Source organism: Rhinopithecus bieti, unplaced genomic scaffold (genome assembly GCF_001698545.2).
Source record: "Rhinopithecus bieti isolate Rb0 unplaced genomic scaffold, ASM169854v2 scaffold_13029, whole genome shotgun sequence".
Lineage (NCBI taxonomy): Eukaryota > Metazoa > Chordata > Mammalia > Primates > Cercopithecidae > Rhinopithecus > Rhinopithecus bieti.
The window spans coordinates 3,066,123-3,089,610 of NW_016807982.1; the positions used below are offsets into that span (position 1 = coordinate 3,066,123).

At 38.8% G+C, this 23,488-nt stretch overlaps 1 protein-coding gene across 7 annotated transcripts in view; it reads left to right on the forward strand.

The window, feature by feature from the left end:
* The window catches only part of ZMYM4 (zinc finger MYM-type containing 4), a 169,714-nt gene extending 149,548 nt beyond the window's left edge, over positions 1 to 20,166 (forward strand). For 5 of the 7 annotated variants that reach the window (XM_017884539.1, XM_017884541.1, XM_017884542.1 and 2 more), the window contains 7 exons: positions 3,619 to 3,790; positions 3,959 to 4,054; positions 6,589 to 6,740; positions 12,174 to 12,285; positions 13,712 to 13,960; positions 16,666 to 16,795; positions 17,681 to 19,925. In XM_017884539.1, the coding sequence (XP_017740028.1) occupies positions 3,619 to 3,790; positions 3,959 to 4,054; positions 6,589 to 6,740; positions 12,174 to 12,285; positions 13,712 to 13,960; positions 16,666 to 16,795; positions 17,681 to 17,888 (1,119 nt within the window). In that variant the 3' untranslated portion in view covers positions 17,889 to 19,925. Of the gene's footprint in view, positions 1 to 3,618; positions 3,791 to 3,958; positions 4,055 to 6,588; positions 6,741 to 12,173; positions 12,286 to 13,711; positions 13,961 to 16,665; positions 16,796 to 17,680 lie in introns of all 7 variants that reach the window. The other 2 variants (XM_017884540.1, XM_017884538.1) reach the window with 1 other exon arrangement.
* The last annotated feature ends 3,322 nt before the right edge of the window (positions 20,167 to 23,488 follow it).

Sequence of the window (23,488 nt, forward strand, 5' to 3'; positions counted from 1 at the left end):
AAAAAAAAAAAAAAAAAAAAAAGTTTGCCTAACTCATAGTAACTAACACATTCTCTTACATTTTCTTCTAGAAGTTTTATAGTTTTAACTTTTATGTTTGTGATCTATTTTGAGGTAATTTTTATGTATGAGTTGTGGCAAGGGTCAAGGTTCATTTTTTGCATATGGACATCCAGTTGTTCCAGCACTGCCCTTGAAAAAGACTATTCATTCCCCATTGAATTACATTGGCAACTCTGTGAAAAGTCAATCATATATGTATGTGTCAGTCTGTTTCTGAAACTCTCTATTCTGTTCTGTTGACTTATATGTCTATTTTTATAAAAGTGCCAACTGTCCTGACTACTGTGATTTTACAGCGAGTCTGGAACTTAAGAGTGTAAATGCTCCAGCTTTGTTCTTCTTAAAATTGTCATTTTTATGTCCATATACATTTTAGAATCAACTTGTCAATTTCTTTAAAAAAAAAAAAAAATGCCTGCTAGAATTTCAGTTGGGGCTGTCCTGAATCCAGAGAGAGAAAATTGACGTCTTAGTACTTTCGATTCTTCTAATCTGGAAACATGGCATAGTCCTCCATTACAAGTCTCCTTATATTCTGTTAAGTTTCTCTCATAAGTATTTAAGATATTTTGATGCTGTTGTAAATAGTATTATTTTAAATTTCATTTTCACTGAGCACAGTGATCACACCTGTAATCCGAGTACTTTGGGAGGCTAAGGCAGAAGTATTGCTTGAGCTCAGGAGTTTGAGACCAGCCTGGGCAATATAGTGAGACCCCATCTCTACTAAAAATTTTAAAAATTAGCTGGGCATGGTGACACATGCTGGTGGTCCCACCTACTTGGAGGGCTAACCTGGGAGAATTGCTTGAGCCTAGGGGGTCGAGGCTGCAGTAAGCCCTGATCGTGCCACTGCACTGTATTCTGGGTGACAGAGCGAGACCCTGTCTCAAAAAAAAGAAAACGATTTCATTTTCGTGTTCCTTACTAGTATGTAGAAATATAGATAATTTTTTCTTCTACGATATTTATCTTAGAAATAAAAAAAGAAATATAGGTAATTTTCATGTATTTACTTTGTGTCCTGTAACTTTGCTCAACTAAAATCGTTAGGATTTTCTACTTAGACAATCATTTTATCTGTGAATAAAGACAGTTTTACTTTTTCCTTTGTAATCTGAATGCGTTTTCTTTCCTTCTTTTTCTTGTTTTACTGAACTAGCTAGTATCTTCAGTACAATGTTGAATATTAGTAGTGAGAGCAGACCTTTTTGCCTTATTCCTAATCTTACGGTGAAAAAAGTCTTGCAACAGTAAGTATGATGTTACCTATAGGTTTCTCATAGGTGATTTCTATCAGATTGAGGAAGTTCCCTTCTCCTCCTAATTTGCTGGAAGTTTTAAAAATCATGATTGGGTATTGAACTTCCTCAGATGGATTTCTTGCATCTTTTGAGGTGATTATCTGGTTTTCCTTTTTTTAAGTCTGTTACAATGGTGAAATACATTGATTTTTCTTGAATGATTAACCTTCCATTCCTGGGATAAACCCTACTTTTTTCTGTATTTATTATTTTTCTGTGTTGCTGGATTTGGTTTGCTAATATTCTGTGAAGGTTTTTTGTTGTTATTGTTTTGTTTTGAGATGGAGTCTTGAGCTGTCACCCAGGATGGAGTGCAATGGCGTGATCTTGGCTCACTGCAACCTCCACCTCCTGGGTTCAAGCAGTTCTCCTGCCTCAGCCTCCCAAGTAGCAGGCCCACCACCATGCCTGGATAATTTTTGTATTTTTAGTAGAGATGGTGTGTCACCGTGTTGGCCAGCTGGTCTTGAACTCCTGGTCTCAAGTGATCCATGCACCTCGCCCTCCCAAAGTGCTAGGATTACAGGCGTGAGCCGCTGCGGCTGGTTCTGTGAAGGTTTTAAGTGTTTCTGTTCAAGACAGATATTTATCTGTACTTTATGACCTGGTTTTGGTATCAGGGTAATGATGACATTATAAAATTAGTTAACGTTTCTTTTTCGTCTATTTTCTGAAGTACAATTTGTATAATTTCTTTAACTCTGATAGAATTTCACTTTGATGGAATTTAATCCATCTGGGAATGGAGTTTTTGTGGGAAGGTTATAAGCTATAAATGCTGTTTCTATGTTTAGGTTATCTGTTTCTTCTAGAGTAAGCTTAATTAATCTTTCAAGAAGTTTGTCCATTTCATCTAAGTTGTTTAATTTATTGGCATGAGGGTCACAAGTGATCCATCTGCCTCAGCCTCCCAAAGTGTTGGGATTATAGGCGTGAGCCACTGCACTCAGCTTGGGTTTTAATTTGGGTTTCCTTTTCTGGTTTTTTGTTTGTTTGTTTTTAGATAGGGTCTCCACTCAGTTACCCAGGCTGGAGTGCAGTGGCATAATCATGCTTCACTGCAGCCTCAACCTCCCGGGCTTAGGTGATCCTTCCACCTCAGACTCCCAGGTAGCTGGGACTACAGATGTGTGCCACCATGTCTGGCTAATTTTTAAATTTTTTGTAGAGACGGGGTCTTGCCATGTTGCCCAGGCTAATCTTGAACTCCTGGGCTCAGTCTGCCCACTTAGGCCTCCCAGAGTGCTGGCGTTACAGGTATGGGCCATTGCACTTGGCCTTCCTTTTCTAGTTTCTTAATATAGAAGCTTAGGTTATGGATTATAGACTTTTAAAAAATTTTCTTATTGAAACATTTTAATACTACAAATGTCCCTTTAAGTACTGTTTTAGTTCCATCACAGAAATTTTGGTAAATTTTATTTTCATTTTTCTTTAAGTTCAAAATGTTTTGTGATTGCATGTGTCCTTTCTTCTTTGACCCATAGAGCTGTTTAATTTATGATTTTGGAGGATTTTTTTGGACATCAGTGCATCATTGGTTTCTATTTTAATTTCATTATAGTTAGATAATTTGTTGAGGCTTGTTTTATAGCACAGAATATGATCTGTTTACATGTTTCATTAAATAGACCTGAGTGGTAATAATAGTGATTCATGCCTCATTAGGTGAGTCTATATCTGGAACATAGAAAATACCCAAATGTTAGTGACTATTACAGTGTGCTCATCTACATTTAAACTTTTTCTTTCTTCTTCCTCATATGGATTGGATTAAATAATCTCTAAAGCCCTTTTTTGCTCTAAGAACTCTGATTCTTTTTTTTTTCCTTTTTTTTTTTTGAGACGGAGTCTCACTCTGTTGCCCAGGCTGGAGTGCAGTGATGTGATCTTGGCTCACTGCAACCTCCACCTCCCAGGTTCACGCCATTCTCTTGCCTCAGCCTCCTGAGTACCTGGGACTACAGGCGCCCGCAACCACGCCTGGCTGATTTTTTGTATTTTTAGTAGAGACGGGGTTTCACCATGTTAGCCAGGATGGTCTGGATCTCCTGATCTCGTGATCCGCCCACCTCGGCCTCCCCAAGAGCTGGGATTACAGGCATGAGCCACCGTGCCTAGCCAGAATCTTTAGGATATAAAACTAAATTCTATATTCTACAAATGTGTACCCTTTCCAGCTTTGAGATCCCTGACTCTTAAAAATCCAAAACTTAATTTTATGTTCTGTAAATTTTTGGAATTCTTACAGGGACGGAAGAAGTCTATAGTGGCTGTGGAGCCCAGGAGTCTTATTCAAGGAGCCTTTCAAGGCTGCTCAGTATCCGGGATGACACTGAAGTACATGTATGGGGTAAATGCTTGGAAGAACTGGGTTCAGTGGAAAAATGCCAAGGAAGAGCAGGGGGATCTAAAATGTGGAGGTAAGTGCACAGCATGAATTGTGTCTTGATTTAGGTAGGGGAAATAGACAGATAAGCTACTGAAAAGGGATACATTTTAGGTCAGAAGCCCTATAAAACTGGTTTGGGCTTTACTTAATTTTTTCCACATTTGTTTTTAAACTTTTCTTTTGTTTCTCTCCTTGTCAGGGGTTGAACAGGCCTCATCAAGCCCACGTTCTGACCCCTTAGGAAGTACTCAAGACCATGCACTCTCTCAAGAATCCTCAGAACCAGGCTGTAGAGGTAAAACGTGTTTCTCTCCATTTGGTATGAATTATTTATATGATTATTGCCGATTTAAATTTGTAAGTTGAATATTTAAAATTATTTAAAATTTGGAGTTTTAGAGAAATTAATCTTAACCCATTTTAAGGAGGTTATTATAAGGGTAAGGTTATGTCTTCTGATCCTGAGCTTATTATGCAAATATAAGGCATTTTGTTTCATTTTTGACACTGTGCAAGTGCCTCAAAATACATCTTCTTGAGCCCTGCGTCTGTATAGCAATCCATGTGGAGCCCCGTATTGTTTTTTTTTTTGTTTTTTGTTTTAAAAGAAAAATACCTGGAAAAGTCTTGCTTCTAATGTAGGAATTTTCCCTTACAGTGAGATCTATATAACTGGCAATGTTTGTGTGTTTCGCTTCAGCTGCCAGGAAATTTGGGATTACATGAACATTTCAAATAAATCAATAGTATATAATTTTAAGGCCCACATTAGTTTTCATTTTTCACTACTTTTGACACCCTATTCTAAATTTTTGTTTCACTTTATCTTTTGCTTTTAATTTGTGTTTTATGTAAGATACTTGTACAATCTTTATGGAATGAGATGGGGCAGAATGGATGAATATATCCATGTAACTTGATTTTATTCCACTTTCCAACTGTACCTTCTTTCTGTCTTAAACCTAGGTGATTGTATGCACTCTTGGCTTCACTCTAGTCTACCCTGTTGGTTTTGGGGCACATGTAACTGTCCTTATTGGAACACTTAGTTGCTGCTGTGGGCAGTGACTAACTTGTTGAGTTCCTTTAGATCAAGTATAATTTGTCTCTCCAAGGCTATGTAAATACACTCCTGTTGTGGAGATTTACTAGGCCATTAACCACCTAGTAGTATGTTTTAAGTTAAAAGAGCAACCTGCTGGGTGCAGTGGCTCATACTTACAATCCCAGCACTGTAGGAGGCTGAAGCAGGAGGATCTCTTAAGCCCAAAAGTTCTGAGGCTGCAGGGAGCTACGATTGCACCATTGCACTCCAGCCTGAGCGTCAGAGCAAGACCCTGTCTCTAAAAAACATAAAAATAAAACAAAAAAAGCCAGGGGAGGGTGGTAGTACAAATGGAGAGGCAATACTGCTTTAGACTACTAAGCCTAAATGCAGTTGTTACAGGGGATGGCAACCCATTTCTACCACTCTTTCGCTGAGAAAATACTTACCGAATATCTCTTACATAGCAGGTATGAAGCTAGGAACTAGGGTGAAAAAGTCAAACATGGTCTGTGCGCTCCTGAAATACCACTCGCTTTAACTAAAACCAACTCACAGGAGCCATGTGTATGTAATCTTATCTAAATGCAGAAGAGCAATGACTACAAAGGGTGTTTTAGTCTTGGCCCCACAATGTGGATCAACATCTTGTAGTAGGACCTCTACAGATCAAATTGAATAACTCACCTGCTCAAAATTTATTCAGCTCATTGTCTGCAGAGTCTTAATATGAGAAATGAGGCTGATCACGATCTGCCCTCACCTGCCTGTCTTGCCTTGTCTATACACCTACGTCCCCTAAACCTTTTCAGCCTGTGACCTAGCAAAGGGAATACTGTATTCCAGCATTTCCAAAGGCAAGAGGGTGTTATTCATTATTTGAGGTGTTCTATATTCAAATAAATATGAGCTGAAGAAAGTTAAACAGCTGGTCGGGCGCAGTGGCTCACACCTGTAATCCCAGCACTTTGGGAGGCCGAGGCGAGTGGATCACCAGAGGTCAGGAGTTTGAGACCAGCCTGACCAACATGGAGAAACCCCGTCTCTACTAAAAATACAAAATTAGCTGGGCGTGGTGGCGCATGCCTGACTCCCAGCTACTCGGGAGGCTGAGGTAGGAGAATCACTTGAACCCAGCAGGTGGAGTTGCAGTGAGCCGAGATTGTGCCATTGCACTCCAGCCTGGGCAGTAAAAGCGAAACTCCATCTCAAAAAAAAAAAAAAAGAGAAAGTTGAATAGCTTTCTTTTTTGCAGATATACTCAGAGCCTTTAATGTGCCATTAAGCACTGTGAATTCTTCAGAGACAAATATAGTGTCTTGTGTTTTCTGAATATCAAATCTTAGAAACCCAGTGTTCTTCAACTCTCACATAAGACTAGTGTTTTGTGGATTATACTTTGGGAAGCCTTTTTGTGTATCCTCAGATTGGAATTCTTTACCTACCTACCTGTTTAACTCTTCCTCACCTTTTAAGGTCTAGCTCCAGTGTCACATTTCCCAGAATCTAACCTGATTCTTCCCTGTTGGATAGCCCTCATTTGCTTTCATAGAATGCCATTTAAAGAAAGCCTCTGTCATAGCACGTATTGCACTGCATGCACTGGTCTGTATTTCCTTAACTGAAGTAGACTTGAGATCAGAATCTGTCTTTAATCCATATGCCCACTAGTCTGCACCATAGTGCCTGGGGCACAGTAGCGTTCAATGTTTATTCAGTTAATCAAGTAATGCTACTATGTTTGTTAAAAGTTAATGTTTCAGATGTTTTCTACCTTTCCACAGTCCGCTCTATCAAGCTGAAGGAAGATATTCTGTCCTGCACTTTTGCTGAGTTGAGTTTGGGTTTATGCCAGTTTATCCAAGAGGTGCGGAGACCAAATGGTGAAAAATATGATCCAGACAGTATCTTATACTTGTGCCTTGGAATTCAACAGGTATCAAGTTAAACATATGGATTCTTCAACCTAGCAAATCCATTGACCTGAATATGTCCCCACAGAAATTACATACACATGTACACACCCAGATATGTACTGGTATTTTCATTGGAACATTGTTTTTAACAACAACAAATTGGAAACCGCTGAAGTGTTAATCAAGCTTTGACGATCAGTCAACTATAATATGTCCATACTGTGGAATACTGTAAAATAGTTAAAAAGGAATGGCTTGCTTCTGTATTTATTGACCTAGGAAATTCTTAGAGGCATACATTTTAAAAAGTAACTTTCAGGGCCAGGTGTGGTGGCTCACGCCTGTATTCCTAGCACTTTGGGAGGCTGAGATGGGAGTATCACTTGAGGCCAGTGATTCAAGACCAGCCTGGGCAACACAGGGAGACACTGTCTCTACAAAAACTAAAAAATTAGCCAGGTATGGTGGTGTATGCGTCCACTCCCAGCTACTCAGGAGGAGGAGGCAGGAGGATCACCTGAGCCCCGAGTTTAAGGCTGCAATAAGCCATTGGAGCTCCAGCCTAGGTGGCAGAGTGATAACCTGTCTGAGGAAAAACAAAAAAAAGTAACTTGCAGAATTACATGTATAGTGTCATTATTACGGGAAAATATGCATAACATAAAATTTACCATTTTAAAGTTTACAGTTCAGTAGGACTAATAAGTACATTCTTAATGTGCAGTCATCACCACTGTCTATTCTATAAGTTTATGACGCCAAAGGGAAACCTCAAACCCATTTAGTAGTCACTCCCCATTACTCTCTCCACCCATCCCTGGCAACTATAAATCTGCTTTCTGTCTCTCTGGACTTGCCTATTCTGGATATTTCGTATCAGTGGATTCATACAGTATGTGGCCTTTTGTGTCTGGTTTCTTTCCCTTAGCATTGTTTTCAAGGTTTATCCATGTTTTAGCATGAATCAATATAGCACCCCTTTTTCTGGCTGAATAATATTCTGTCATATGGATATACCACATGTTGTTTATCCATTCATCCACTGATGGACATTTGAGGTTCCACCTTTTGGTGATTGTGAATACGCTGCTGTGAACATTCATGTGCAGGTTTTTGTTTGAACACCTGTTTTCAATTCTTTTGCCATATATGCTTAGGAGTGGAATTGCTGAGTCTTTTAACTATGACTGAGTTGTTGAGGAACCACTTTGTTTTCCAAAGTGGCAGCACCATTTTACATTTCCAACAGCAGTGTGTGAAGATTCCAGTATCTCCACATTCTTGCTATAACATTTGTTAATTTCTGGGTTTTTTTTTGTTTGTTTGTTTGTTTAAGCAACCATCCTGGTGGTTATGAAATGATATCTCATTGTGTTTTTAATTTGCATTTTCCTAATGACATTGGGAATCTTTTCATGTACTTTTTGACCATGTGTATATCTTCTTCGGAGAAATGTCTATTTAAATCCTGTCTTAGTCTGTTTGTATTGCCATAGGGGAGTACCTGAGGCTGAGTAATTTATAAAAAAAATTCTTGGCCGGGCACGGTGGCTCAAGCCTGTAATCCCAGCACTTTGGGAGGACGAGGTGGGCGGATCACGAGGTCAGAAGTTCTAGACCAGCCTGGCCAACATGGTGAAACTCTGTCTCTACTTAGAATACAAAAATTAGCTGGCCATGATGGCACGCGCCTATAGTCCCAGCTACTTGGAAGGCTAAGGCAAGAGAATCACTTGAACCTGGGAGGCGGAGGTTGCAGTTAGCCGAGGTCAGCCTGGGTTACAGAGCAAGACTGTCTCAAAAAAGAAAAGGAAAAGAAAAAAGAAATTCTCATGCAGAATCATGGCTTATGGCTTGGCATCATATCATGGCAGAAGGTGAAGGGGGAGCAGGCGTCTCATAGCAAGAGAGTGAGGACGAAGTGGCGGGCTCTTTCTAACAATCAGATCTCAGAGTAACTAATAAAGGGAGAACTTCATTACTGGGAGGATGGCAGCAAGCCAGTCATGAGAGATCAGGGCCTCACTTCTAACATTAAGGATCAAATCTCCACCTGAGGTTTGGAAGGGACACGTATCTCAACTATATCAAGTCCTTTGCCTAATTTTAATTGAATTGTTTGTCTTTTGTCACCGTATTGTAGAAACTATATATATTCTAGATACTGAACTTTTATCAGATATATGATTTGCAAATGCTTTCTCCCATTTTCTGGATTTTCTTTTCACTCTCTTGGTATAGTGTACTTTGAATCACAACTTTTTTTATTTTTAATGAAGTTCAATTTTTTTTGTTCTTCCTTTTCTTTTCCTTTCTCTTTTCTTTTTATTGTCTGTGCTTTTGGTGTTATATCTAGGAATCCATTGCCACATTCAGGGATATGAAGATTTAACCCTCTTTTCTTCAGAGAGTTTTATGATGTTAGCTCTTATATTTAGGTCGTTGGTTTATTTTGAGTTAATTTTTGTATCTGGTATGAGCTAGGGTCTACCTTCATTCTTTTGTATGTGGTTATTCAGTTCTCTCAGCTCCATTTGTTGAAGAGACTGTTCTTTACCCATTGTATAGGCTTGATACCCTTGTAGAAAATCTTTTGACCAAATATAGATGGGTTTAATTTGGACTCTCAGTTCGAATCCATTTTTCTGTAGATGGCTATTTTTAGGGCAGTACACAATTTTGAAACTTATACTATAGCTTTGTAGTAAGTTTTGAAATCAGGAAGTGAGGTTCCTCAAAATTGTTTTGGCTATTCAAGGTCCTTTGAAATTCTATGTGAATTTCAGGATGGGTTTTTCCATTTCTGCAAAAAAAAAAGGCCGTTGGATTTTGATATGATTGCAGTGAATCTATAAATTGATTTAGAGAATATTGCCATTTTAACATTATTAAATCTTCTGTTCTGTGAGTACCGGATGCCTTTCTATTTATTTATTTTTATTTTTTATTTTTTGGAGACAGAGTTTCACTCTTGTTGCCCAGGCTGGAGTGCAGTGGAGCGATCTCGGCTCACCACAACCTCTGCCTCCCAGATTCAAGCAATTCTCCTGCCTCAGCCTCCCAAGTAGCTGGGATTACAGGCATGCACCACCATGCCTGGCAATTTTTGTATTTTTAGTAGAGATGGGGTTTCTCCATGTTGAAGCTGGTCTCAAACTCCTGACCTCAGGTGATCCGCCCGCCTCAGCCTCCCGAAGTGCTGGGATTACAGGCGTGAGCCACTGTGCCCAGCCTGTCTTTCCATTTATTTAGTTTTTAATTTTTGCTTTCAGCAGTTTTTTGTGGTTTTAAGTGTGTAAGTCTTACATCATTTTGGTTACATTTCTTCTCAAGTATTTTATTCTTTTTGATGCTTTGGTAAACCTGGAACTTTCTTTTTTTTTCTTTTTTTTTTTTTGAGACGGAGTCTCGCTCTGTCGCCCAGGCTGGAGTGCAGTGGCCGAATCTCAGCTCACTGCAAACTCCGCCTCCCGGGTTTATACCATTCTCCTGCTTCAGCCTCCCAAGTAGCTGGGACTACAGGTGCCCGCCAACTTGCTCAGCTAGTTTTTTGTATTTTTTAGTAGAGACGGGGTTTCGCCGTGTTAGCTAGGTTGGTCTCGATCTCCTGACCTCGCAATCCACCCGTCTCGGCCTCCCAAAGTGCTGGGATTACAGGCTTGAGCCACCGCGCCTGGCCGGAACTTTCTTAATTTCCTCTTTGGATTGTTCATTGCTAGCTTGAAATACAACTGATTTTTTGTGTGTTGCTTATATGCTGCAACTTTGCTGGATTCACTTATTAGCTCTAATAATTCATTTTTCTGTGCATTCTCTAGGATTTTCTATATATAGGATTCTGTCATCTGCAACTAGAGATAATTTTACTTCTTTCTTTCCTATTTGAATGCGTTATATTTATTTTTCTTGCCTACTGCTCTGCTAGGACTCACAGTACAATGTTGAAGAAGAATGGCAAGGATAGGCATTTTTGTCTTGTTCCTGGTTAAGGGGGAAGAGAGTTTTCTTTAAAAACTTGTATGTTGTGTTATATGTATTTATATATTTCTGTAACTGTACAAAACTCACCTCTGTATAAAAGAATTTCTTAAGGATTGGAAATATTTTTGCATATGAATAGTAGTTGACTTTGTGGGATGAGTTTGAATAGTCTACTTTTATTTTGAACTTTTCAATAGCGAAGATATATTTTAAGCTTGAAAATGACTATATTAAAAGAAGAAAGAGAAGAATACTATTCAACAACAAACTGTAATCTGCCAATAAGATCATAAATTGCTTTTGAGGAGGCCTCATAAAATGCCTATTGAAGTGGTAATTTTATTAGCCAGAATAAATTTAAACGGAAATAATTTTCTCCAAATCATACATAGAAATGCAAGAAACCAAGATAGCCACGGAAATATAAATTAAAAATACTAAATCTTAAAAACACCAAAATACTTTTATCATGTAATTACATGCTGCCTTGGATTCTATTACCACTCATGGTGTATCCCTGTCTCAGTTGATTTTATCTGACCTGCACCGTCGGTACTTTTTAAAAGAGATAGGGTCTTGCTCTGTTGCCCAGGCTGAAGTGCAGTGATATGATCATAGCTCACTGCAGTCTCAGACTCCCAGGTTCAAACAACCCTCCTGGCCTTGGACTCCCAAGCAGTTAGGACTACAGGCATGCACCACCACCCCTGGCTGTTTGTTTTTAAATTTTTTTGTAGAGATGGGTCTCGCTATGTTGCCCAGGCTAGTCTTGCACTATTGACCTCAAGTGATCCTCTCACCTTGGCCTCCCAAAGCACTGGGATTACCATTCCTGGCTCAATACATTTTAAAACTATAGCTATTCTTTTTGTTCTAGCCCATGATATGGTTGTTGATGGTTATAATTAACATAGTTTAATGTCCTATAATTAGACTCGAACTTTTTTGAGGGCTAGGTTGTGGGGCAGAGAGTTGAGAGCTGTAGTTAGAAGGCTCCAAATAAATAGTTTTTAAATTTGGGTTTCCTCGGGTCAACTGACATTAACTGACTGTGTTATTGCAAGAAATGATCTTGTATCTAGGGTAAAAAACAAAAGAGCACATGTGCAGATACACATCATGAATCAGGAAAAACATGATTTGGAACATGTGCATTGGAACCAATTTTTAGTATGTCAGTTTTAGGAACTAAGTAAAGGGTTCTTTATAATACTTCTGTACCATCCGTGTTTTAAAAGGAAATAAAAAACTTTACCTTGCAAGATCAGTGCTGAAGATAATGTGTTAACACGAGAAGGAGCTTTAGCTTGAATTCTAGTGTTTTAACAACTATCTCTAAAGTACTGAGAGGTTGAACATGGTTTATAATATTGTAAGGGCAAAAATTAAGGGTAAACTGTATTTCTTACAATAATTTTTAAGAACTCATGTTTTCTTTTTATCAACATGTGTATGTTCTTTTTTTCTTGTAGTACCTGTTTGAAAATGGTAGAATAGATAACATTTTTACTGAGCCCTATTCCAGATTTATGATTGAACTTACCAAACTCTTGAAAATATGGGAACCTACAATACTTCCTAATGGTAGGGTGATTTTTTTTTATTGTTTTCATGATATGCTTTCTTAAATTGCTTAAGTTTTATGGTTATCTTTAAAACAATTGTTCATTTTATTTCTGTCTAGAATTATAGCATATTTGGACTTCTGAGGAGAAGGTCTTTGGTTTATTGTTGATTGTTTTAGGAAAACTGTACATTTCATATAGCACATGTATAGATACTAATTGCAAAAAATATAAAATAGTTTGAAGTTACATTTACCTTTTTAGAAGCCATTTTTGATCTGGTAGCATTGGTTTAGCTTTCACATATCATATCTGCTAACAGTGGACCTTTTTTAGTAGTTTGTGTGTATACTGAACTGTTGTTAGAGTATACTGAACTGTTGTTAGAGTATACTGAACTGTTGTTAAGAGAGTTAAGTCCTCGTCCTTGAATTATCATTGACCAGATACCGTCAGACAAGTCCATAATTCACTCCAAGTCTCAGGCTGAGGTGAGTGAAGAGGTTCGATGTTATGTTTAGTAATATGTGCAGCTTTCTGTCGGGCTGCAGAGCCCCTTTCACAGTAAGCTTAATGATCTCCAACAGGAGTTTGCAAACTGTGGTCCATGGGCCAAATCTGGCCTGCTCCCTGTTTTGCAGTCTATGAGCTAAAAATTGGTTTTACATTTTTAAATAGTTGGGAAACTTTATTTAAGAATTCCTATTTCATCATGTGAAAATTATATTAAATTCATGGCTGGGTGTGGTGGCTCACACCTGTAGTCCAGGTGTGACTTTGGAAGGCTGAGGCAGGAGGATCACTTGAGCCCAGGGGTTCAAGATCAGCCTGGGCAACATGGTGAAACTCTGTCTCTACAAAAAATACAAAAAAATTACCTGGGCATGGTGGTGGTGCCTTTAGTCTCAGCTACTCAGGAGGCTGAGGTGGGAGAAGCACCTGAGCCCAGGAGTTTGATGCTACAGTGAGCCCTGATCATGCCTCTGCACTCCAGCCTGAGTGACAGAGTGAGACCCTGTCTCAAAAAAAAAAAAAAGAAAAGAAAAAATTATATGACTATAAATAAATTTTACTGGCATATAGCTCTGCCTGTTGATGTGTTCTCTACAGCTTCTTATTTTCTACAGCAACAGCATTGTTCAGAGCCTATATGGCCTACACATCCCAAAATATTTACCTTCTGGCCCTTTATAAAGACAGCTTAACCCCTAATCTAAAATATCAATAGATTAAAACGGTTTCAGGAGACTCTCACAGTGTCTACTTGAGTGCAATCATCTGCCTTTTTCTTTGTGGCGCCTTTTCTGGTTTTCTGCATAAGGAAGAGGGGAAAGAGGAATAATCAATCTTTCTCTTTATATCTCCATGTCCTAGAATTTGAGAGATTACTTAGTCTTTTTTAGCAGGAGCTCAGTACTGTTTCTTGTACCCCTTCTTCTGTCTAGGTTACATGTTCTCTCGCATTGAAGAAGAGCATTTGTGGGAGTGCAAACAGCTGGGCGCTTACTCGCCAATCGTCCTTTTAAACACCCTCCTTTTCTTCAATACCAAATACTTCCAACTAAAGAATGTTACTGAGCACTTGAAGCTTTCCTTTGCCCATGTGATGAGACGGACCAGGACTCTGAAGTACAGTACCAAGATGACATATCTGAGGTTCTTCCCACCTTTACAGAAGCAGGAGTCAGAACCAGGTATGGGATGCTGTTTGTCAGATTTCTCTTTACAGTCTTAGTAGTAATACTAAAATAGAGTTACTGCAGAAGGGTAGTTATAAATGCTAGATGTGGAAAAGTGTAGCTTTATTTTAACATTTGAATATTTTTCTCTATTGTCAGAGAGTGGTCAAAGGCTGGCCTCAAAGTGAGAAGAATCACATGCTTCAATATATTTTCATTGGCTTTTAAATTAGAAATTTTGATTTAATTGGGTAGAGCTCAAATAGCCTGCATTTTAAAACTTCTCAGGGAATTAAAAAATACAAGCAGGGTTGAGAATCACTGATTTACTAGCACCAGATGAGTCAATCACTAGTTAAACCTGCAGAACTTTTAGTCCATTGTTTCTAAATCTTTTTTTGACCAGAGCCTCTCTTTTTAGTTAACATTGTGAAAATCTGAAGGAACTTAAAAGCTGACCTACAATATACCACTTTTGTACACAATAGAATAATAGCAGTGACAGTTTTATTAGAAAGTTTATTGTCTTGCATTTCAAAAATAGCCCATTAAATAACAGTTTGTTTTTAATGTTTAAAAAATTAATCTTGGTATTATAGGATTCGAAATTAAATTTATTATTTTTGAACAGAATCGTAAGTCCTGAACTTCCCAAAAGCAATTTCTAAGAGTGAAATACATTTTTTGAGTGTGAGAATTTAAATCACTAAAACTAAAATCTGTATTTGTGATGTTCAACTTTGTATAAACTTTTTTCTGAATTGTTCATTTACTAAGATTATCTTTTTCACCTAATGTCTGTGTCCTGTTTCCTTAGTTTTATATATATGTTTTTTATATATAGTTTTACATATATGTAACCCACTTTGTGTTCTTGATTTTTTTTTTTTTTTTTTTTTTTTTCGAGATGGAGTCTCACTCTGTCACCCAGGCTGGAGTTCTGTGGTGTGATCTCAGCTCACTGCAGCCTTCGCCTCCCAGGTTCAAGTGATTCTCCTGCCTCAGCCTCCCGAGTAGCTGGGATTACAGGTGTGTGCTACCACGCCTGGCTAATTTTTGTATTTTTAGTAGAGACGGGGTTTCACCGTGTTGGGCAAGCTGGTCTCGAACTCCTGACCTCAGGTGATCCACCCGCCTCGGCCTCCCAAAGTGCTGGGATTACAGGCGTGAGCCACTGCGCCCGGCCTCAGTTGATAATGTTTCCCTGTTTGCTGATTAGGTGCTTGACATGATTAGTAATGAATTCAGCTTGTTTTCTAAGTGAGTAACTAGCAAAGTCTTTCTAGTTAGGTAGCTTCTAAATGGAAAACAGGTGAATTTTGTTGAAGTACTAATGCAGGAAGCTGGGGAAAGTCCTATACCAGTTGTTAAGAGCACATACAGGCTGAGTGCAGTGGCTCATGCTTGTAATCCCAATATTTTGGGGGGCTCATGCGGGAGGATTGCTTGACCCCAGGAGTTCGAGGCTGTAGTGAGCTGTGATGGAGCCACTGCACTCTAGCCTGGGCAACAGAGTGAGACCCTGTCTCCCCCCCAAAAAAGAAAACCTTTTTTCCTTGGATCCATCTAGTGTTCTCTTGAGGAGTGAATGTAAAAAGTGGGAAAGAAAGAGCCCACTCTCCATATCTTCACCCTGACTTCCTTATATAATGCTTGGTCTCTGCAAAATACTGTTGGGGAAAAAGGGTTTGTTCTTTTCTTACCAAATAGTAACTCTACTGATAATTTCTCTTCCCAAAAAAGATGCCATTTCTCACAGTATTCGAACAAATAAATTTGAGTAGATGCCCAGTACTAGTGCCTCACAGTAGAAATATTCTCATAGAGATGACAGCTTCTGCTAGGTTCAGTGGCTTGTACCTGTAGTCCCAGCTACTCCAAAGGCTGAGGCGGGAGGATCACTTGAATCCAGGAGTTCAAGGCTGTGGAGATTCAAGGCTGCTATGATCATACCATCATACTCCAGGCTGGGTAACAGAGTGAGACCCCGTCTCTTAAAAGAGAGATGGTGGCCGGGTGTGGTGGCTTATGCCTGTAATCCCAGCAGTTTGGGAGGCCGAGTTGGGGGGATCACCTGGGGTCAGGAGTTTGAGACCAGACTGGCCAACATGGCGGAACCCTGTCTCTACTAAAAATACAACAAAAATAGCCGGGCGTGGTGGCAGGTACCTGTAATCCCAGCTACTCGGGAGGCTGAGGCAGGAGAATCACTTGAACCTGGGAGGTGGAGGTTGCAGTGAGCGGAGATCACGCCATTGCACTCCAGCCTGGGCAAGAACAGCAAAGCTCCATCTCAAAGAAAAAAAAAGAGATGGCAACTTCTGTCTTGATCTCTACTGTAGGAGAAGAACATGTGGAACCCTTCTTTCTGCTTTATCTTGCTATGTCTTAGGAACCCTGTGCCTGATAAAGTTTATTAATAAAGTCAGGCTCAGAATAGAGACATTCTCCAGTGCCATACTTTTTGTCATGGTGCCCCCACTTTGGTGAGCAGGGGAACATAAAATTCATAGGATAGGGACTTTGTTTAATGCCATAGAACCCAACACTTAAAATAATGTCTGGCACCTTCATAGGCACTCAGTATTTGTTGAATGACTGTGAGTGAAAGGGAGGAAATGACGAAGTTCTGGCTGCGAAGCAAAAGCTCATTGGCATCTTGAGACTCAAAGAACAGACTTTTCTAATATAATCCTTTGATGATTATTTCCTGTCTCAAGATAAACTGACTGCTGGCAAGAGGAAACGAAATGAAGATGATGAGGTTCCAGTTGGGGTGGAGATGGCAGAGAATACTGACAATCCACTAAGATGCCCAGTCCGACTTTATGAGTTTTACCTGTCAAAATGGTAATCTTTCTCTGAACTAAATACAGTGCACTGAGAAGGCAGTTAACATAGTTTGGATTTCAGATGCTTGAACATCAGAAAAGTAGCTGACCCGTGACTTTAGACAAGGGTTTACCATGAATTTTTTCCCCATTGTCCTATCTATATGGATTTTGAACCACAAAACAAATTACCTTGTCTTCATAATTATTTTAGGAAAATGTCTTCAAAAGCAAGAATCGCTGCTATTGTTTGATCTTTAAAACTGTTGTACAACCTTTATGTGATATCTTATCTGTAGTTATTTCGTTATTTGTATAGAAAAGAAATTTTGTTTTGCTAAAGCTATAATAGAAAAACAATTTTTAAGGAATTGAAATTTTCTAAGTAGTCCTTTTCTTAGAGAAACTTTATGATTTTAGAGTTGTAACACTTTTTTTTCTGAAAGAACTGTAATAGCTGCATTTGCCCTTTGATAATGTGTATTGAGTGCCCTTGGGGTTCATTCCAGGATATTGGGCACTTCCAATATGAGGTTCTTAGCCTGTCACATGTGAGTTGACTTTTTTGTTGCTCTTAATAATGTTTGAAGTACTAAAGTTTATGATTTACACTTTGTCTTATATTAACTTTATACTCACTTCCAATCCAATGGGATTTCAGTTTATTCCTGGGAGGAAATATTCCTGTAAACTCTTTATCTCTGTGGGTACGTTGCTTTCCCCATTGTGAGTCACAGTGGAGAAAAGTTGAGAGCCATATTAGGTTGATGCAAAAATAATTGCAATTTTTGCCCTTTTAATTACTTTTAATGGCAAAACCTCAGTTTACTTAAGAATGGTACATATTTCCTATACACTCTGATTTCTAATTTTCCTCTTTTTTTTTTTTTGTTCCTGTGGATAGTTCTGAAAGTGTGAAGCAGAGGAATGATGTGTTTTACCTTCAACCTGAGCGCTCCTGTGTCCCGAATAGCCCCATGTGGTACTCCACATTCCCGATAGACCCTGGAACCCTGGACACCATGTTAACACGTATTCTCATGGTGAGGGAGGTACATGAAGAACTTGCCAAAGCCAAATCTGAAGACTCTGATGTTGAATTATCAGATTAAGATGGAAGTGAGGTTCTTATTTTCATACATATTGGTATGCACCAAACTGTGAATGCATCCAGCTGTTGGAAAACGATGTATAAGTCCAAGTCCTCTTGACTTGACTATAAGATCATGGAAAACAGATGACTTGTGAACCCCACAGTGTGGATGTGCAAATGAAAATTGAAGGAAAGAATATGAACTGAGAAATGTTCTTTGGCAGTGATATAGTTCTTAGACATCTTCAGAATGACTAATTTCTCCGAGTGGTGCATAATCTTATTTTGTTTGGGAGTAACAAATTGTGGAATATTTTTAAGGAAAACTGTTGTATAAAACTCTACCATAGTAACCTTAGACCTTAGAGAGGTAGCTTTGGAGTGAAACTTTGGCTGCAATAGGCTACTTGGGCAAGCCATCCGTAAAAGTCAGAGGAGAGATCAGTACAGAGCTAAGAGTGACATCAAATGAGGACTGTGGGACCCAGATTTGAAGACCCAATAAAAATACTCAACTTTTTAAAAAAGATAGTGAAGTGGTCTTGATTGATTTTGATTTTCACTGCCAAGCCAATCATGTGAAGGACAGAAGCTTTTGCCGTGGGCCCGTCACATCAAGGAAAACGACCTTCACTGCTGTTAACAGTAATGTGTCCCTTTCATTTTCTGGGTCAAGCCTTCTCAGCGGTGGGTCTCGATGTGGGTAAACTAAGGTAAAGGGGATGATATTCCACAAACTAATTATGCACACAGAAAATCTGTGGAGCCTATCAGACCCCAAGTGTCTTGAAATGTTTGTAAAAACCCACTAAAATGCCCACTTCTCTGGGTGTGGGCCCTTCTTGCTGCTGTCTCACAGCCTGAGCTGTGGTACACAGAAATGGGGGTTCTCCTTTTATTTTCATTTTTTTTCCCAATGGCAGCTTTTCTCCCATTGTTTTACCCTCCTACTTCCCAAACAGTTCCTCCTATTTTGTCTTTTGCACCAGTTTCTGGAGGCCCTTGTCATTTCAAAAAGGATAGTCTCTTTTCTTACTCTGGCAGACCTGTGAGTGATTCCACAAAGATACAGTATTATTTAGCTATCTGAATTATGGTAGAAAAGGTCCTAATTAGGTTCCTATACAAAGCATTTGGAAGATGACCTTGTTGCCCTATGAAACTTGAAAATAGGGATTCTGGGGTGAGGATACAAAGACATTGTCTTGCATATCCATAAGCAGGTCTTAGAGCATTATTCCAAACTCTAGCTGTTTCAGTAGTTCTATGAGGATTGCAAGTCACAGGTGTGTATGGCATATCAGCCCATCTCCCTCATCTCCATTCTCAGTTTCTTCCCCACAAAATTTTGAATCAAAGCTTTTATGACGTTTGCCAATTGCAGAACTTCTTTAGCTAAGGTTAATTTGATGCTACGATAAAACTGAGATATGTCAAAAAGCCTCTTAGAAATTTTAATCTTGAAAGACTTTTCAGGATATCTCATTTTTTAAGTGGGGGTGACAGGTGTATTTCTTTTTTAACAAATAAAAGGCATTTAAGTAAAACTAAAATGAAAAAAGTAGGCCTTTTGACATTGTGTGCTTGATGGTTCTGTCCCTCTGCCTGTAACAAATCTCATTTTTGTTACCAAGAACTGTATGAAAGAAGTAAACCTGCCCCTATTCTGTATGATTAATTCCATCTGTGTTTGTCATTTCTGACTGGAAAACTTCTTACTCCATACCTTGTTTGATATGGAGGACAAATAATTGGATTGTCTGATAAGTCTGCCAATAAACTATCCAGAAATAGCAAGTGTATTAGTCCCCACTATACGAATTTTATGGTTTGTATAAACACTAACATTTTCCCCTTCTGTAGTTGTATGAAGAAACAAATATTGTTAGCATAGTAGATAAATTGTTATGAAATACCAGAAAGAAAAAAAATCTGTATCTTTTACTGAGAACACCCAATACCCAGATAAATGACTGTATCAGGATTTCATTTGCATGTTAGTCCACAGAGTTGCCCAGAACCCTAAATTTTTTCATAAGAGAAAATATTGATTAATTATTGGTCATTCCTCATAAGTGTAGCTGTTGATGTGTACGTCTGATTATTGCTTTTTTAATTTTATGAAAATTGTGTAAAATTACATTTTTTTTTCCAGGGGAGAAAAAAACATCAAACAAAAAGAGAAACATCTAAATCATCCTTTCTGTTCTTTTTCGGTTTTTAACCACTTTTAGGTTTTCCCCTTGCAGAAACCACAGAAATATTCCCTTAGAATAAAATAGTATATTTGTATTTGATGGGTGAGTTCTTTTTCTTTATGTCTTGAAAGAATTTGAAATCCCTTTTTCTGATTGACCTTATTGGTATGACTCAGCAGTTAGTAAAATTACAAAGAAAGAGAGCAGTTTCCAAGAAAGAAATTGTTTTTTACGTAGTCCAGTAAACATATTCTTTCATTGCAAATTCTTTTATTTCCCTTTTTCCTTCAAAAGACTTGTTCTCATATTTAGCTAATTTACTGACTATATTCAAAGTCCCAACAGGTAGAAATATCAGAGATCATTTATACATATCATTTCAGGCAACCTTTTTTGAGATTTACAAAGCTTGCATCAGTTCACATGAATGAAATTGTAAGACTAGAATAAAGAATATGTTCATTCTTAAGTATAAATACATGTTTAAAACAGGAATGTAAGACTAAATAGCATTTTCCTTCGACTTCAGAGTTGTCTTCATATTATGCAGTTGTACTTTCAAATTCCGTATCGACTTTCTACCTACCTGCCTTGTGACAATCCTAAATTTATAAAACAGGTTTTCCCAAGAAGTCTAACGTAAAATGAATTTCTATCAATGAATTCAGACTTTAGTTTTCCAAACATGTCTCCTAGGGTACTGAGTTGAAATTTTAGGAAAGAAGCAATAATACCCTGAATTTCTCTAGACTAGCACTTGTCTGTTATGATACTGTGCTATCATCATTGAAGAAAATAGTGATTGAGAGGTATTGTTACATAGTGGAAAGATCATAGGCTTTGGAGCCTAGTGTTTCTACGTACTGGTTGTAGAACTTTAGGTAAATTACTTAACCTCAGGTCAGGCGCGGTGGCTCACGCCTGTAATCCCAGCACTTTGGGAGGCCCAGGTGTGCAGATAACGAGGTCAGGAGACTGAGACCATCCTGGCTAACACGGTGAAACCCTGTCCCTACTAAAAACACAAAAATTAGCCAGGCATGGTGATGGGCGCCTGCAGTCCCAGCTGCTCGGGAGGCTGAGGCAGGAGAATGGCATGAACCCAGAAGGCAGAGCTTGCAGAGAGCCGAGATCGCACCACTGCACTCCAGCCTGGGCGACAGAGCAAGACTCCATCTCAAAAAAAAAAAAAATTAATCTCTCTGTGCCTCAGTTTTCTCATCTATAAAGTGGGCATAACTCCCTTATTAAGTCATGACTGGCACATGGTAGGCTTTCAAATGTCAGATATTTTTTATTATAATATATGCAAATTTCCTGGCCTGTACTAACGCTTTAAATAAATGTTAATTCCCACACTATAGTCTGAATCTTTACTAAGTTCAGCACTTTGGCTTCTGCAAAACATAATGCTCTATATAACCAATTCTACATATTTGAATCAAAATTACAAATTCTTCACTTGTGCTTATATGTATATCAGTAGTAATCAACATCACAAAGATCCAGTGATGTTTTCACTATATTGAAAAATGGGGCCAGGCACAGTGACTCACACCTGTGATCCTGGCACTTTGGGAGGCCGAGGTGGACACTTGAGGTCAGAAGCTCGAGACCAGCCTGGCCAACATGGTGAAACCCCATCTCTACTAACAATACAAAAATTAGCCGGGCGTGGTGACAGGCGCCTGTAATCCCAGTGGCTCTAGAGGCTGATGCAGGAAAGTCACTTGCACATGGGAGGCAGAGGTTGCAGTGAGCCGAGATCAGGCCACTGTACTGTCCAGCCTGGGTGACAGAGTGAAAAAAAAGAAAAAAGAAAGAAATGGACATGTATATCAGTATATATAGGAACAGCATGTGATAGAGTTTGTTAGTTTTTTCTTTATATTTCTTTTTTTATTTGTTTTGAGACAGTCTCACTGTTGCTCAGACTGGAGTGCAGTGGTGCGATCTCGGCTCACTACAACCTCCAGCTCCTGGGTTCTAGTGATTCTCCTGCCTCAGCCTCCTGAGTAGCTGGGATTACAGGTGTACACCACCACACCGGCTAATTTTTGTATTTTTAGTAGAGACGGGGTTTTGTCATGTTGGCCAGGCTGCTCTCGAACTCCTGACCTCAGTCTCCCAAAGTGTTGGGATTACAGGTGTGAGCCACCACGCCTGGCCAATATTTCATTTTTTCTTTGAGATGGAGTCTTGCTCTGCCATGCAGGCTGGAGTGCAGTGGCTCAATCTTGGTTCACTGCAACCTCCGCCTCCCGGGTTCAAGTGATTCTCCTGCCTCAGCCTCCCAAGTAGCTGGGACCACAGGTGCACACCACCACGCCCAGCTGATTTTTGTATTTGACGGGGTTTCACTGTGTTGGGCAGGCTGGCCTCAAACTCCTGACCTCAGGTCATCTGCCTGACTTGGCCTCCCAAAGTGCTGGGATTACAGGCATGAGCCACTGCACCTGGCCTATTTATATTTCTTTACTTTGCATATGAATGCCAGGTCGTAAATTTATGTTTAAAATGGATGAAAAACCCTAAATCTATGAAACTTCTTTTACTTGGTAGGTNATTTGTATTTGATGGGTGAGTTCTTTTCTTTATGTCTTGAAAGAATTTGAAATCCCTTTTCTGATTGACCTTATTGGTATGACTCAGCAGTTAGTAAAATTACAAAGAAAGAGAGCAGTTTCCAAGAAAGAAATTGTTTTTTACGTAGTCCAGTAAACATATTCTTTCATTGCAAATTCTTTTATTTCCCTTTTCCTTCAAAAGACTTGTTCTCATATTTAGCTAATTTACTGACTATATTCAAAGTCCCAACAGGTAGAAATATCAGAGATCATTTATACATATCATTTCAGGCAACCTTTTTTGAGATTTACAAAGCTTGCATCAGTTCACATGAATGAAATTGTAAGACTAGAATAAAGAATATGTTCATTCTTAAGTATAAATACATGTTTAAAACAGGAATGTAAGACTAAATAGCATTTTCCTTCGACTTCAGAGTTGTCTTCATATTATGCAGTTGTACTTTCAAATTCCGTATCGACTTTCTACCTACCTGCCTTGTGACAATCCTAAATTTATAAAACAGGTTTTCCCAAGAAGTCTAACGTAAAATGAATTTCTATCAATGAATTCAGACTTTAGTTTTCCAAACATGTCTCCTAGGGTACTGAGTTGAAATTTTAGGAAAGAAGCAATAATACCCTGAATTTCTCTAGACTAGCACTTGTCTGTTATGATACTGTGCTATCATCATTGAAGAAAATAGTGATTGAGAGGTATTGTTACATAGTGGAAAGATCATAGGCTTTGGAGCCTAGTGTTTCTACGTACTGGTTGTAGAACTTTAGGTAAATTACTTAACCTCAGGTCAGGCGCGGTGGCTCACGCCTGTAATCCCAGCACTTTGGGAGGC